The sequence below is a fragment of the Neomonachus schauinslandi genome, chromosome 7, assembly GCF_002201575.2.
Source record: "Neomonachus schauinslandi chromosome 7, ASM220157v2, whole genome shotgun sequence".
Classification (NCBI taxonomy): domain Eukaryota; kingdom Metazoa; phylum Chordata; class Mammalia; order Carnivora; family Phocidae; genus Neomonachus; species Neomonachus schauinslandi.
Genome location: NC_058409.1, coordinates 139,854,330 through 139,867,776, shown reverse-complemented (window position 1 = coordinate 139,867,776; position 13,447 = coordinate 139,854,330). Strand labels below are relative to the sequence as shown.

The 13,447-nt window shown below is 38.0% G+C and overlaps 1 protein-coding gene across 1 annotated transcript in view; it reads right to left on the bottom strand.

The window, feature by feature from the left end:
• The window catches only part of DNAH5 (dynein axonemal heavy chain 5), a 211,461-nt gene that overhangs the window by 153,848 nt on the left and 44,166 nt on the right, over window positions 1–13,447 (bottom strand). The window contains exons 20-28 of the mRNA XM_044916686.1: window positions 12,119–12,309; window positions 11,946–12,033; window positions 9,885–10,018; window positions 5,755–5,956; window positions 4,954–5,189; window positions 3,573–3,791; window positions 2,496–2,558; window positions 1,966–2,204; window positions 752–992 (exon numbers count right to left, since the gene is read on the bottom strand). Of these exons, the coding sequence (XP_044772621.1) occupies window positions 752–992; window positions 1,966–2,204; window positions 2,496–2,558; window positions 3,573–3,791; window positions 4,954–5,189; window positions 5,755–5,956; window positions 9,885–10,018; window positions 11,946–12,033; window positions 12,119–12,309 (1,613 nt within the window). The remainder of the gene's footprint in view (window positions 1–751; window positions 993–1,965; window positions 2,205–2,495; window positions 2,559–3,572; window positions 3,792–4,953; window positions 5,190–5,754; window positions 5,957–9,884; window positions 10,019–11,945; window positions 12,034–12,118; window positions 12,310–13,447) is intronic.

The window sequence follows — 13,447 nt, the reverse complement described above, 5'->3', positions numbered from 1 at the left end:
CCATTATCTCTTGTCTGAGATATTCTTATAACCCCCTAGTTGACTTTCTCATCATTCCCACTGGCCCTCCCCCAATCCTTTCTCCACTCAGTTACCGCAGTGATCTTTACAAAATGCAACTCCAACCACGTCATCTCTGCTCAAAATATGTCTCCCAGATGGCTCCCCATTGGCCCAAAGACCAAAATCAATAACACACCCTCGTCATGCTGGCGTTCCTCTGGTTTCCCAAACACACCTCAGACCCTTCACACGTGCTGCCTCACCTGCCTGACACTGTCTTCTTTGAAATTTGCAAGCCCCTCCCTGCCTCGCCACACAAGCATATGGACACGCACCCCCAGCAGTCATGGACATGCACCCCAGCATTCGCTACCTTTATCACACCCCACCCCCAAACAGGATAAGCCTATTACTATAGGTTGTCATAGAGCAGATACTTTTACTTCAATGGTATTTACCACATATCGTAACTATACCATTATTTGGATAATTATTTCAGTACACAAATTATTTAATGATCTATGAATGCAGGAAGGCATCTTTACGTCCCCAGCACTTAACACAAAACCTGTCACATAAACATTTGTTGAAGGAAGAAGAGCTGAATACCCAGAAAAGAGTTTTAATTCTCTAGTATGGTTTACTAATCCAACATTCCATAATGTAGGATACTATCAAAATAAATCCCATGGGACCTTCCAATCCCCCCCCACCACCACCACCATATCATGCTTTCTATCAACTGTACCTCTATTTCCTCTTTGTATTTCAGAAGAGGTGCCTCCATGATATTTCTTAACTTAAAGGTTTCATTCCCCACATCCAGACTATGCCCGGTGAGAGCAGCTATCCTTTTCCAGTGCCTCTCCATCATGGCCTTACCGGCCATGTGCTCTAGGAGGGGGCAGCATTCACTGAAATCATCAATGGTCTTCTTCAGATCCAAGAAAGCCTGCCAGTCCTTCAAGGCCCGGGGCAGCTTCCGACACCTGAAAAGTGAAGCCACCATGAGTGGTTATTCAAAGATAAGCCTGGATGTATCCAATCCAAGACAGCCTGCTAGCATTTCTATCAAAAACAGTCATTTTGAATACCTACAGCATTTTCAAATCTCATGACTGAGAGGGTATCTGTTAATATAACATACTTCTACATTATAGAAAAGTGCTCCTCCCAATCAGGAAAGATTTTTTTTTCAACTCCCTCATAAAAATTAACTATAAAAAAAGGCATTATTTTATTTTATTTTTTTTTTTTAAAGATTTTATTTATTTATTTGAGACAGAGAGAATGAGAGACAGAGAGCATGAGAGGGAGGAGGGTCAAAGGGAGAAGCAGACTCCCTGCCGAGCAGGGAGCCCGATGCGGGACTCGATCCCGGGACTCCAGGATCATGACCTGAGCCGAAGGCAGTCGCTTAACCAACTGAGCCACCCAGGCGCCCAAAAGGCATTATTTTAAAGGATAGAGGTGCCTCCCAATTCAACTCAATTCTACAAATACCTTAATAGTCTTAATACCTTAAGAGCCTTCTAAGTACAAAGCACAACAGAGTTTATCAGGCTGTCAACCAAAAAAATGTAACAAATGACCCTCTATTTTCTTTGGGTTCAACACTTAAAAGGACGTAGAAAAATCAGAGGGCTCTTGCTTTTATTACAGGAAGTCATCTCACATAAACCTCAAATGTTGGTAAGTATAATATAGAGATCAGCTCCCTCCAAGATGCAGAAAAGCCCCTGACTAGATTCATCCAGGTTTAAAGGATGTGCTTGTCTCACCACGCCCACACAGCAGTAATTAATAAATAGGGTCTGACAAGGGCAATGTCAACAGACAACAGCAATGCAGCACGATGTGCTTGCGAAAGATCTGGGGGTGAGAAGAGAACTTGACAGCCTATCAGAAAAGAGAGCATTTGAGATTCAATAGCTCTGGGCATGCTAACATTTAATTTCTCACCTGTTCTGGAACTCTGAAAGTTCTCTGTTGATTTTTTCAATATTCACTTCTGACCAAAGGATATCATGATAGCTATTTACAGTTTCTATGACGCTGTTGTACAGAGTGTATATTTTCTGTAGAAGACTTAGTTGCTTCTTTATTTCAAGAAGCTGAGGATACTGAGTAACTGGCAGCCCAAAAAGCTCCTCTCCTCCAGTGTAGGTGATGTATTTCCGATAGATATTATCAAATTGATTCTAAAGAAAACACAAGTGAAAACTCAACAAGATGATTTACACATGAATAAACATGTAAATTTCAAAAAATTGGCAAATAAGCAAACATATATGATCTCTGAGCACAGGCAAGTAAGAATAGTAAATAACTGTAACTAATTACATAGAAACTAACTCCAATTATAATCATCCCATTTACGTTTTTTAAAATATTCCACAATAGGCCTTTCTATATTAAGGGAAAAAATGTATGTGTCTAAAACACATTAAGGTTTTGGTTGTTTAGATGGTCACAGAAACTAAAAAGATTACCTGAAACATGATAAGCCTATCACTGGCTTCCTGGGGTTTCAAGCCACTGGCCATTGGACCATTCTGAAACAAAAAGTTAAACATAAAATAAAATGAAATATTGCCTATGGATTTTATGAGCTCAAAGTATTTGCACATCAAAGTTAGCTTGCATGCATGTCACATCAATGACAGGAAACTTCACTTTTTAATTGTAGAAAAGGACTCAAGAAATTGTCTCATTTGGAAATATTTTCAGGTCTAAAAATACCACAACTTCTAAATTTTAAGAAATTTTGAAAATTAAAAACAAGTACTATTCATTTCTTAGGTGACACAGGCAAAGAAAGGTCAATAAGCACTCTATAGAAAGCCCATATAATGTCTGGTTTTGAACTAAAACACTAATGCCACAAAACTCACAGATTTTACCATTCTCATATCTATTTGCAAAGTGACCTATAATCTTAACATTCCCAACAGGTTTTCCTACATTATAACACCTTCAATATGTGGATTTCTGTGCTTCTTCATCCATGAAGTTAGTGCATGGATCCAATCTCATAACTTTATTAACTTTGTGGTTTGGTGTGTTTTTCCTATATAATAGGCACAGACTGTACCCTTTACTCTACATATTTCCTTTCTGTAGTATATTATAATTGGCTAGAAGTTGGTCTTATTATACAACATATTCCCATAGAAGAGTTGGCACTAAAACTCATAAATGAATGACTAAAACATGAACTCCGTCTTGTCCAGTTTGTGGGTTCAGCACCAAGGACAGTGCCTGGCACATGCTGGGTACTCTGTGGTGTTTGTGGAAGCAAGGAAAGCTGTAGAAGGAGGACTGTTTTAACCATATGTGAATAGTATTTGTCTACACAAGTTTAGAAAGCTATCAAACAGCCTCAAGAACAGACCAATGATATAACATGAACAGCACTTTTTAAATTCCTCATTTCTTAGATTGCTGTCATGAAAATAAAATTCCCACTCCTAGGGAATTTCATTAAACTTGACACATAATCTTTAAACACTTTGCATGCTCTGTTCACTCTTACCCAAAAATACAAACAGAAAAAGCTGGAGTTGTACCAAATCATAGTCCAAGTAGAACTGGTGACAGTCCTGAAGGAAGACCTCCACGGTGCTAATAAGTTCCTTCCTAAAACCAGGCTGCAGTGAGACTAATTCATTCTGAACTTCGTTGGCATGTGCCAGGAGCTTCTCCCAAGAATAATGCAGAGTATCGACTTTGTCCATCTCTTCCTTTGCTATCAGAAGCCCGTATTTGTTAAGCAGGGCATAGGATTCCTACACAAAAGAAGGAAAATTTAATTTCTGCCTCTCAGATGCATAAATCTACACTCATTTAAAGCGTTAAAATGGAAAAGACCAAAATGTTAGGGAAACTGCCCAGAGAGTTCTACTATTCTTCTTGCAAACTCTAAAAGCTTAAATGAGCAACTGAGCCCCTAAGCTTCAGTTTCCTCATCTGTAAAATGGGAGAATTCTCTGACTGCTTCATAGGATTTTTGCAAATATCAAAAAAACAGCATTTTAAATGAATTTCAAACACTATAAAAACTATATAAAATCATTTCAAACACTATAAAATCATTATACAAATAAAAGGTAGTTTTATGTAGGCCCCTAAATTGTATTTCAAGACTTCAAAATTATATCAAATAAATGAAAAATATAAAATAATCTAACTGCTACTATTAGGATAATAAATCAGGGTTTTAACTCTATCCCATTTTGTTGTGTTGGTAAGAGGTTCCAATAGTAAGACACAAGAGGGAACTTGCACATCAAAACCTGAGCCGAGTCATTGCCCTCAAGATGCAAAATCCTAGACTACTCTCTTAGCTAAAAGATTAAAATTGCTTTTCATGAGAAAGGATTTTCCCTAAATATCCCTACCCCCTCTCCAACCATTAGTTCTCCCCATACAGGTGGAATGAATACCTAATCATTAATTTGGGGAAGAGACTGTTGATTTGGGCAAACCTAGCCCAGTGCCTTTCTCCCTCTTTCTTCTTCCTCCTTGAATGCATCCCTCTGGTCTGCACCCCAGTACCAATAAAGTAAAGCAGGGTAACAGAGGGGCCTGCAGCTTTCCAATGCTGCCTCTGATGTGGGAGTTGGTTCAACAATTCTGGGATATAGTGTTCACAAGCCCATAGTGTCTGTGTATGGATTTGGACAGTAATGGGAATACAGGAGTTGTACACTAAGCCACGTCTTTCAGATAAGTTCTATCATGAATAAAGGTTGTATTTTGATCTTGACGACAGTTAGGTGTTTGTTTGATCTTGACTACCTGACTACAGTTTTGTCTGAATTCGCAGACAGGGGCAAACAGGGGTGTCAGTTACTGGGCGTCCTCTTCAAACCCCCAGCGATGCTGCTGGTTCTAATAACACTCAACATGTGGAGATATTTCCAAAATGAGCAAATGGTTATCAGTTACCTCAATAGGTCCTACTTGAAAGTCAATGGAGATTTGCTGCTCCCTGATTTCTTTCAGTGCTGCCATAGCAATCCGAATATCATCTAGGTCTTTAATCTGACGATTCAGTTTCTTATTGAATTCTTCAACAAGTGTAAAGATGTTTTCCATCTCACTCCTGTATTTTTTGTTACAGTGACGGCCAATGACAACCATCCAGGCCTTTGTCTCAGTCGTCAGAATGAACTTCAAGTCAGCTGTCAAACCCAAATGTCCACAGATCAGTTTGAAAAATTTGAACCAGTATGAAAAGACAGAGTGCTCTTGTTCACAATAAATATTTTGCAATTTATAGCCCTGTAGTACATAAGAAAATCAAACTGAAAAAAAAATTAGATTTTCCTACTCATTATACATTCATTCATATTTATAAAGCTTGTCTTACAACAATTCAGAACATATTTCGAAATGCTAAAAAAAAGTACATTATCAAAACTACTGGAAATAAGCCTCAAATGTTTATAATTACTTATTAAAGGAAGGGTAAATTTTAATTCCAGATACAACATGCTCATCTTCTTTCTCTGAATTAGCATTTATTTTCAAGGTTTAGCAGCAAAGTGTTCAAAATAGTCCAGAATATATAATTATGCAGAAGGGAATTAAAAACAAATCTACAAATTGGTCTTAAAACTTGAACCCCTAAAAGGACAGTCAATCTTAAAGATAGCTAGAACTCTCTGGAATACTAATCTAGGTAAAGAGACAGAACAATACTTTTGAATTTTTATGACTGCCTGAAAATGAGGATAATGAACCAACCTGTGTACACAGCAACAGCACCCACATGGATGCACTCCGGCTCGGCATTAATTTCCTGCTCTAGCTTTTGAAAATAGAGAATCTGAGATTCAAATTCAGAGAGCAAGGGGTTTTCCGTAATAAACATCATAACCATTTCTTCTTTCTCTTTTTGCCAAATATGATTGTAGCATTTGAAGCCATCCATAGATGTAGTAACTTCCTAGAATACAAATAACACATTTGCGTTGAGAGGAAAGACGTGGAAATGGCACCATGGTATAAGTGAATATTGCTCAACTGCTGGTGGTTCCCACAGATTTATTAAAACACTTAAGTAGTGAGGTGTGTAAATAGTTAGAAATGCCACAGAACTGGAATTAGATACATTATGGACACGGTAAGTCAAGAGTAGTAATGACAAAACTGTTAGCCTTCCCAGCCAAAAGGAGAGGGGAACAGTTTCCAGAAATTAGAAAAAGAGAGTCCATGAAGACTCTTTTGGACAAGAGCCTCTTGATTGGAGCCGGCCTTTCGTTCAGAAACCACAGTTCAGAATCACACCACACCAAGGGTGCTACAGGAAAAATCACTCTGAGGTCACTTTTGTCCCCTCCCCCTCCCTCCACGCCACTCCCCATCATCAGACCTCCCCCATGACTCTCTCATTGGTCAAATCTATTGGAAGCCTCAATGGAAATCTATTAATTTTTTCCCTAAGATCAGAGGGTGGAGATAAGATCTGGAGGGGCAAACATAATATATCCAGCATCAAACTCCATTGGAAGATTGCATGGAATCACATAAAATGTATAAACCCATTGGATTAGGATTGACATCTGTAGAATGTTAAATCTTCCCATCCAGGAACACAGTATGCATTTCCAAATCTTTTCATTTTTTTTCATTACTTGTTAACTTTTAGGGGAAGATTTATAGAGACCTCACACACTCTTTATCATGTATGTTCCTGGGTATTTTTCAATGAAATGGTTATTGTAAACAGGATCTTTCTCCACTATTTTTATAACTGGCTATGGATGGCATATAAGTTTTAAAAATTGATTTTTTTAATAAAGAGTCCTGTTTGCTATAAAGGGTGCCTCTGTGAGTGATACCGGCTCACTCACATTTGGTAACTAGAGAAGGATGCCAACATAATGAGGAGATCACATCAAATGCTGTTTCTCCCAGCACTTTGTTCTGTACCAGCTAAAGCAGCAGGCCATGGAGGGGCACAATCCTGGGTACCACAACCCTTCCACAACTTTTTCCTTTGGGGCCAATTTGGTCACCACTTCGTTTTGACAATGTTCTTTGCACAGTCCAACCCGATCTTTCTATATTTTATCCTTGTTTCCATGGCTCGGCAGGTTCAACTGTTTCTCACAACCACCTTTCCACCAAGTTTCTCTCACCTTTTGATAATAAAGTTCTTTACTTACTCTACCCTCATTAAATGGGTGGATATTTTACTATGATTGTCGTAGTTTTTGTAACCACACTGGTTAACAAAATTTCCTAGGTTTCGGCTGCCTGCCTCAAGCCTGTTTTTCTCATAATCCATGTTATATTAAACATGCAACCTTACAAAAGAGGATTTTCAGGAATATGTTTATTTCATTACAGCAGAAATGCCTATAATTATCTTTCAACTAACAACTAACTTAACTCTCTTTGGGCTGTATTTTTTTTTCAGTTTAGCCTCATGGATTTACATGACATAATCATTATCACCTACAAATAATTAAAGATTTGGCTCCTCATTTCTCATGTTCATACCTGTTGGGAATCAAATTTTCCTACTGGCTTATAATTTCAGAGTTACATCTACATGAGAAAAAAATTTTTAAACTGAGATGGAATGAAAAATGCCATTATTTGGGGAAAAAAATATGACATTACCAACAGCATTCTAAATGGCCCAATCATTTCAGTAAATTTCACCAACCTGTTCAAAAACCAAGCAGCTTTACTCTACCACTCCCCACACACAGCTAAAATGTCCCTCACAACTTCAGGTTTAATAGCTAGTGAGATTTCCCACTCATGAAAATGCACAAAGCTAAGCCTGCCACTACTTATCCCCACCAAACCGATTCCCTGGCATGGGCTGAGATGCTGACGTGCATACCCAGGATGAATTGCAACAGCATGAAGACATTCACAAGCATATGATGTCTTGGCGAATGAATTACAAATTATCAAAGATGCCTGAATATGGGTAGAAATTCCAGAATCCTGAGCTCTTCCAACATCCTAGACTTTATAATATTAAGAATATACCCTAACTAAGTTTTAGACTCTCATTTATCTTTTCTGACAGTGTCACTCTTTATTAGATAGGAAGTTTCTAAAATGGAGGTAACCCACTGTATGTTAACTATACTGGAATTAAAAATTTAATTTCAAAAGTTCTAAAAAAATAAAATAAAGTGGAGGTAACCTAGAGCTTTAAGGAAGAATTGCCTGAATTGCATGGGTACAGCTGTTCTGCTTAAGTTATTTTTCCTGCCAAGGTTATTTCGATGGTTCGGTCCAGCTCATCTTTTCAAGACAGGCAGTGTTGTAAGCTGATGGCTAGCCTATGGATCTGCTCAATGTAGGTCAAATTTCCATCCTGATCCAATCAGCTGTGGCAAGAAGAAAATGATTGATTGATTGATTGATGATCAATCAATGATTGATGATCATAGGATTTTCCCTGACTGAGGCAGAATCACCCAAAAGGGTCCTTGGCTGCGGAGCACTGGCCATGTCTAGTATGATGACTAAGGGTGTATTTATTCTTCCAGAAACAATTTGTCCATCTCGTCAATCTGGAAAAAGTCCTTCGAGTTATTCTAAGTTATTCTAAGTGCCTGAGATTTGCACACTTCCTTCATATAATACAAAAGCAAATGCAACAGAAATAACACAAAGATAAGCATTTTGTTGCCAACAGTATGCTAATTTCAACTACTATAACTTACCCTTCGATTTTCATAATTATGGCTGCTTATATTCACAGAAAGTAATGAGCTTCATTATTGATTTATTTTATTATATTTTCCATGATTACTACAACACTTGAAAATATATCTGAATGTTTATTATCATCATAGACTATTTACCTTTATCATTTCTATGGAGCTTGATAAACTAAGCACTAGATAAATATTTGTTAAATTGAATTATGTGAACACTGTCCCTAGGGCAAAATTAAATATAGGACCTTCAATATATTAAGAAGGGAAGATTGAAAATGCATAAATGCAAAAGCTTCCAGTTCCCTCAGGAACACATTAAAATTAAACTTAATAATATTTCTTCACATGGTTATGGCAATGGCAGCTTTTCAAAATGTTTTCAAACAAATGAAGCTCATTCTATCAGAACTGACTAACAGAAAAGATGTATTTGCTGAGTGACAACCATTCCCTCAACACTCAGAGACATTTTTAAAGAGTCAACAGGTCTTAGGGGCAATGTAAATATAGATTGTTTTTAAGTAGAAATTGTCTTCAGGGATTTGAATCTTTCTGACAAGAACTGATTCCCCTGAACAAAAAAAAAAAAAAGGGAAGCTGAGAGAAGAGCAGGTTGGAAGAAAAGTTAAACTGAATTTATACCCGTGTCGAGTATAAGTTTTTACCGATAACACTACAATTTGCTCTGTTCTCCTTATCTTATTTCCACGTGGCAAAACACATACATTTCCAGCTGATAGTTTATGAGGTTTACCTGACTACACAAATATGAAAAACTGACTATAAATCTTACTATGTTTCAAATGATACTAGTCAGTATTGGTATCACTGATTCTCTGAAAGTGAATTGCAACACCAGTTTGCTTTGAAACATATCAAATTTTTTAATGATTAGGTCTATTAGTACTAACTAAGTAAATACATAGGTTTACAGCATTAGACAGAACACAATATGAAACACAGGAATAATCGTTCTTTTTCACCTTGCAATCTAGGAAGAAAAACCTTTAGTTAAACAAACATTTGCTGAGCACGTGTCAGGTTGCATAGCTCCCCCACCCCATCCCGAAAGGCACAGTGGTTAAGGCCCAGGCTACATGTAGGACAAGCTTGAGACCTTCAACCTCACATAGGTACACATGGTAAAACACAGGGCTCTGACCACAAGTCCTCTTGGCATACCTTTTTGGTGGAGTGGATGATCGTGCTAAGCACAGAGACTAATTTCACAATCTCTTTGTTGTCGGACACATTCTTATAATAGTTCCTGGTTTGTACAGGAATGGGTAAGTTTACAGATGCTATCTCAAAGGTATCTAAAAGCAAAAAAAAAAAAAGAGAGAGCGAGAGGGAGAAAAGTTTATATCAAAAGCATAGGGAACATGCTTTAAAACGATGAGGGGATTTCTGAAAGGAAGACATTTCTGTAAAGGAAGGACCTCTGACAGACGGCTTCTTTGCAAAAGCAACTGAAAATGGGGAACATTTGTCAATTTTTTCAGGACTCTGGACATTAACCAAAGCGGGCAACAAGCCAAGTGGTGCTCCTTTAGTCAAGAAAAAAATGCTAAAATCGTGGTAACAGTAGTGAGTTCTGAGATGTTTTAACTTCCATAGCCTGCTGCCCCCTCACTGGGGATGTGGTAGCCTTGAGAAACACAGCCGCAGCCTAGCAGTCACCAGAGGGCCCAAACTGCACTGGAAGCTCTGCAAGGAGCCCCAGAGAATTGTCACTCTTTGACCCATCAAGAGATTCTCTGGAAAAGCCCCATTCAGAGTTTATTGTTACTTGACCTGATTCAGAACTCACTAAGGGGGAAAAAAAAAATCCCTATCACTAAGGCACTTGTTAAAAAAACAATCAGCAACAATTAACTTCACGGATCACTGAGACAATGATATTAGTTGAGGCAAAGAAGAGGTTGACCAAAAAAATTAAACATCTGGGGAATGAAGATCCACAGAGGGCATTGTAAAGCCCTGACCTATCCCCTGGGGCTCTAGAAAGTCATGCATCTGCACAGAGCTATCCACATGCCCAGGAAAGAACTAAAATGCCCCAATCTTTTAGTTGGGCCTTGCAAAATCAAGTAAATAAAAGCTAAGGCGGTACTGAAAATTTCTGAGTTTTCACGGTGCTCTAGCATCCATACCATTCCTAGGCAAAAGGTGTAAGACTTAGCGGTTGAAAGGATTAAGGAATCTCTGTGCAATCATTAGCTGACCTTCAAACTAACCAACCAGAGACTACAGTAGTACACACCACAGGAAAGACTAATTCTACAGAATGAGTCCAGGAAGGTCAGTAGAGTCAATAATGAAACAAACAGTAACAACAACAGACTCTTGGCGGGGGCGGGGAGTGGTGCTCGGGGGTGAAGACAAGCAGATTTTCAGAGCTGCCACATTAAAATATCAAGTTTTGGGGGCACCTAGGTGGCTTGGTAGGTTAAGCATCTGACTTCCACTCAGGTCGTGATCTCAGGGTCCTGGGATCGAGCCCCATTGGACTCCATGCTCAGCAGGGAGTCTGCTTCTCCCTCTCCCTCTGCCTCTCTTCCCTGCTCGTGCGCGCACTCTCTCTCTCTCTCTCTCATAAATAAAATCTTATAAATAAATAAAGATCAAGTTTTCAACAAAAATAAAAATGGTAAGCCATGCAAAGATACAGAAAAGCAGTGTCCACACATAGCAACAATAGCAGTCCATAGAAACTATACATGAGAAAACCCAACTACTGGAATTACTAAACAAAATTCACATCAGCTGTTATAAAATGTTCAGAGAATGACTGAAAACCCAATTGAAAGAATTAAAGGAAAGTGTAAGGATCATGCCTCACAAAATAGAGAATACCAGTAATGAGACAGAAATACAAGAGCTGACTGCAAATTCTGAGGTGGAGAACATAAATGGAATTCACGAGAGGAGCTCAACAGATTTCAGTCTCTAGGGAAAAAAATCAGTAAACTTGAAGGTAATTTTCTTAAGATAGAAGACTAAGTTATTGATTTGAGAAATCACGGAGGCAGCCCCATCTGTGACATATACACTAAAGATACATGATTTATAACAGAGTCCTTAAAATACATGGATTTTTATAGGATATCAACTTAAAATTGGCTAGATTAATATTCCAATCAACACTGATTTAAGACTTGCATGGAGGGAAAAAAAATCCATTTGAGCTCCCTCAATGCTGGTTTTCAATGAATGGTTCAAAAGAACCAAAGGAACATTCACCTTGAGATTCGTTTTCTCCCATTTCAACATCAGAATCACTGTCTTCGTTATTCTGCAAAGCAGCCATTTTTCTCTCCTGCAGCTTTTTCTACAAAGTAAAAGGATATTTTTCAGCTCAGTCCCATCCATAAAAGCAGCTTCCATATAAAATGATGCCCTCATCCCACACCCACCTTGGACAGCAGCTCACTGCTCCACAGTCGAACCCCCTTGGTGACACTGACGATGCACTCCACGGCTTTGTTCAGCGTCTGTTGTATGTCCTCCAGGGCAGGGACCATGGTGATGTTGGGAATGGCCAGAGTGATGTCGGCCCGGAAAATGGGCAGGCTGTTCTGCTTCAGCCTAGATGTACTCTTACTGTCTGAGTTAACACAAAAGAGGGAAGCCTTACTATTTTTTTTTTAATTTAAAATGGAGTTTATTTCCTTTTAAGCCAGGAAAATTAAAGCACCTAGAACAATACATAGGAACTACATTATCAGACAAATATTTGGGGGATGAATGAAAACTACGAAGTAACTCGTTTTGCTCAATGTAACAGTTCAGTGGAACCTAACACATTTTCTGCTGATATAATCTACTCCATAAAAGGCCACCCACTATGTGGAATCTGGCTTAATAATGTGAACTGTGATCTAAAATACTGAAAATGATGCTGTCCACACACCAGCAAGCTAATAAATTAGTTAAATGTAGAATAAGGAAGCGAGGCATGAAGAACAAGAAGAGCTGTCAGAATTAGCCAAAGTCAGAAACAAATAACCAGTTTGGAATTTCACATAAAACATATGCCTTTTCTACCACAGTGTGTATAATTCAAACTGGGAGCAGTTAAAGAATGGAGAAGAGATAAAGTATAACTCATCATTTATATCCAAGGGGCTTTTAAAGTTGCATAGAGGTGTAAGTATCGCTTTAAGGCATAAATACATAAATGTGGATGTGTGTGTGTGTGTGTAACTTTACATAGTTGGAAATACCTGTAATATATACAGTTGGGAAAGACATGTGATTTAATATTCAGCATATCAACCAATGCTTGATAAATTCTAATAATATCCCTGTGTTAAATAAAAGCCCTATCACTCTGTTCCATGCTGCCAGTCAAAACTTCCTTCAATGTATCCACTTTTATTTTCTGCTTTTAATTAAGTATTAGAGATGCTTCCCCTTAAATGCCAATATTCAAAATTAATCGGGTTTATTACCCTATCATTTTGCAATTTTAATTAATAATGTATTTTCATTTTTAATATAAAATTTAGTTTCAAAATGTCTCTAGATTTGATGGATTTTTGTGGCTCATCTGGGAAATGCAACACCCATTTCTGAATTGTGCTGAAGAGAAGATGATTGTATTAAGAATGAACAAACTGGCTGGAAAGTACTAAATTGACATAAAAATAGTAAAGAAATGTTCTGCTTTGGAGAGTATGGACTAATAAGATCTACTTCATAGAACTGTTAGGATAATCAAAGTTCATAAAGTATAAACTTAC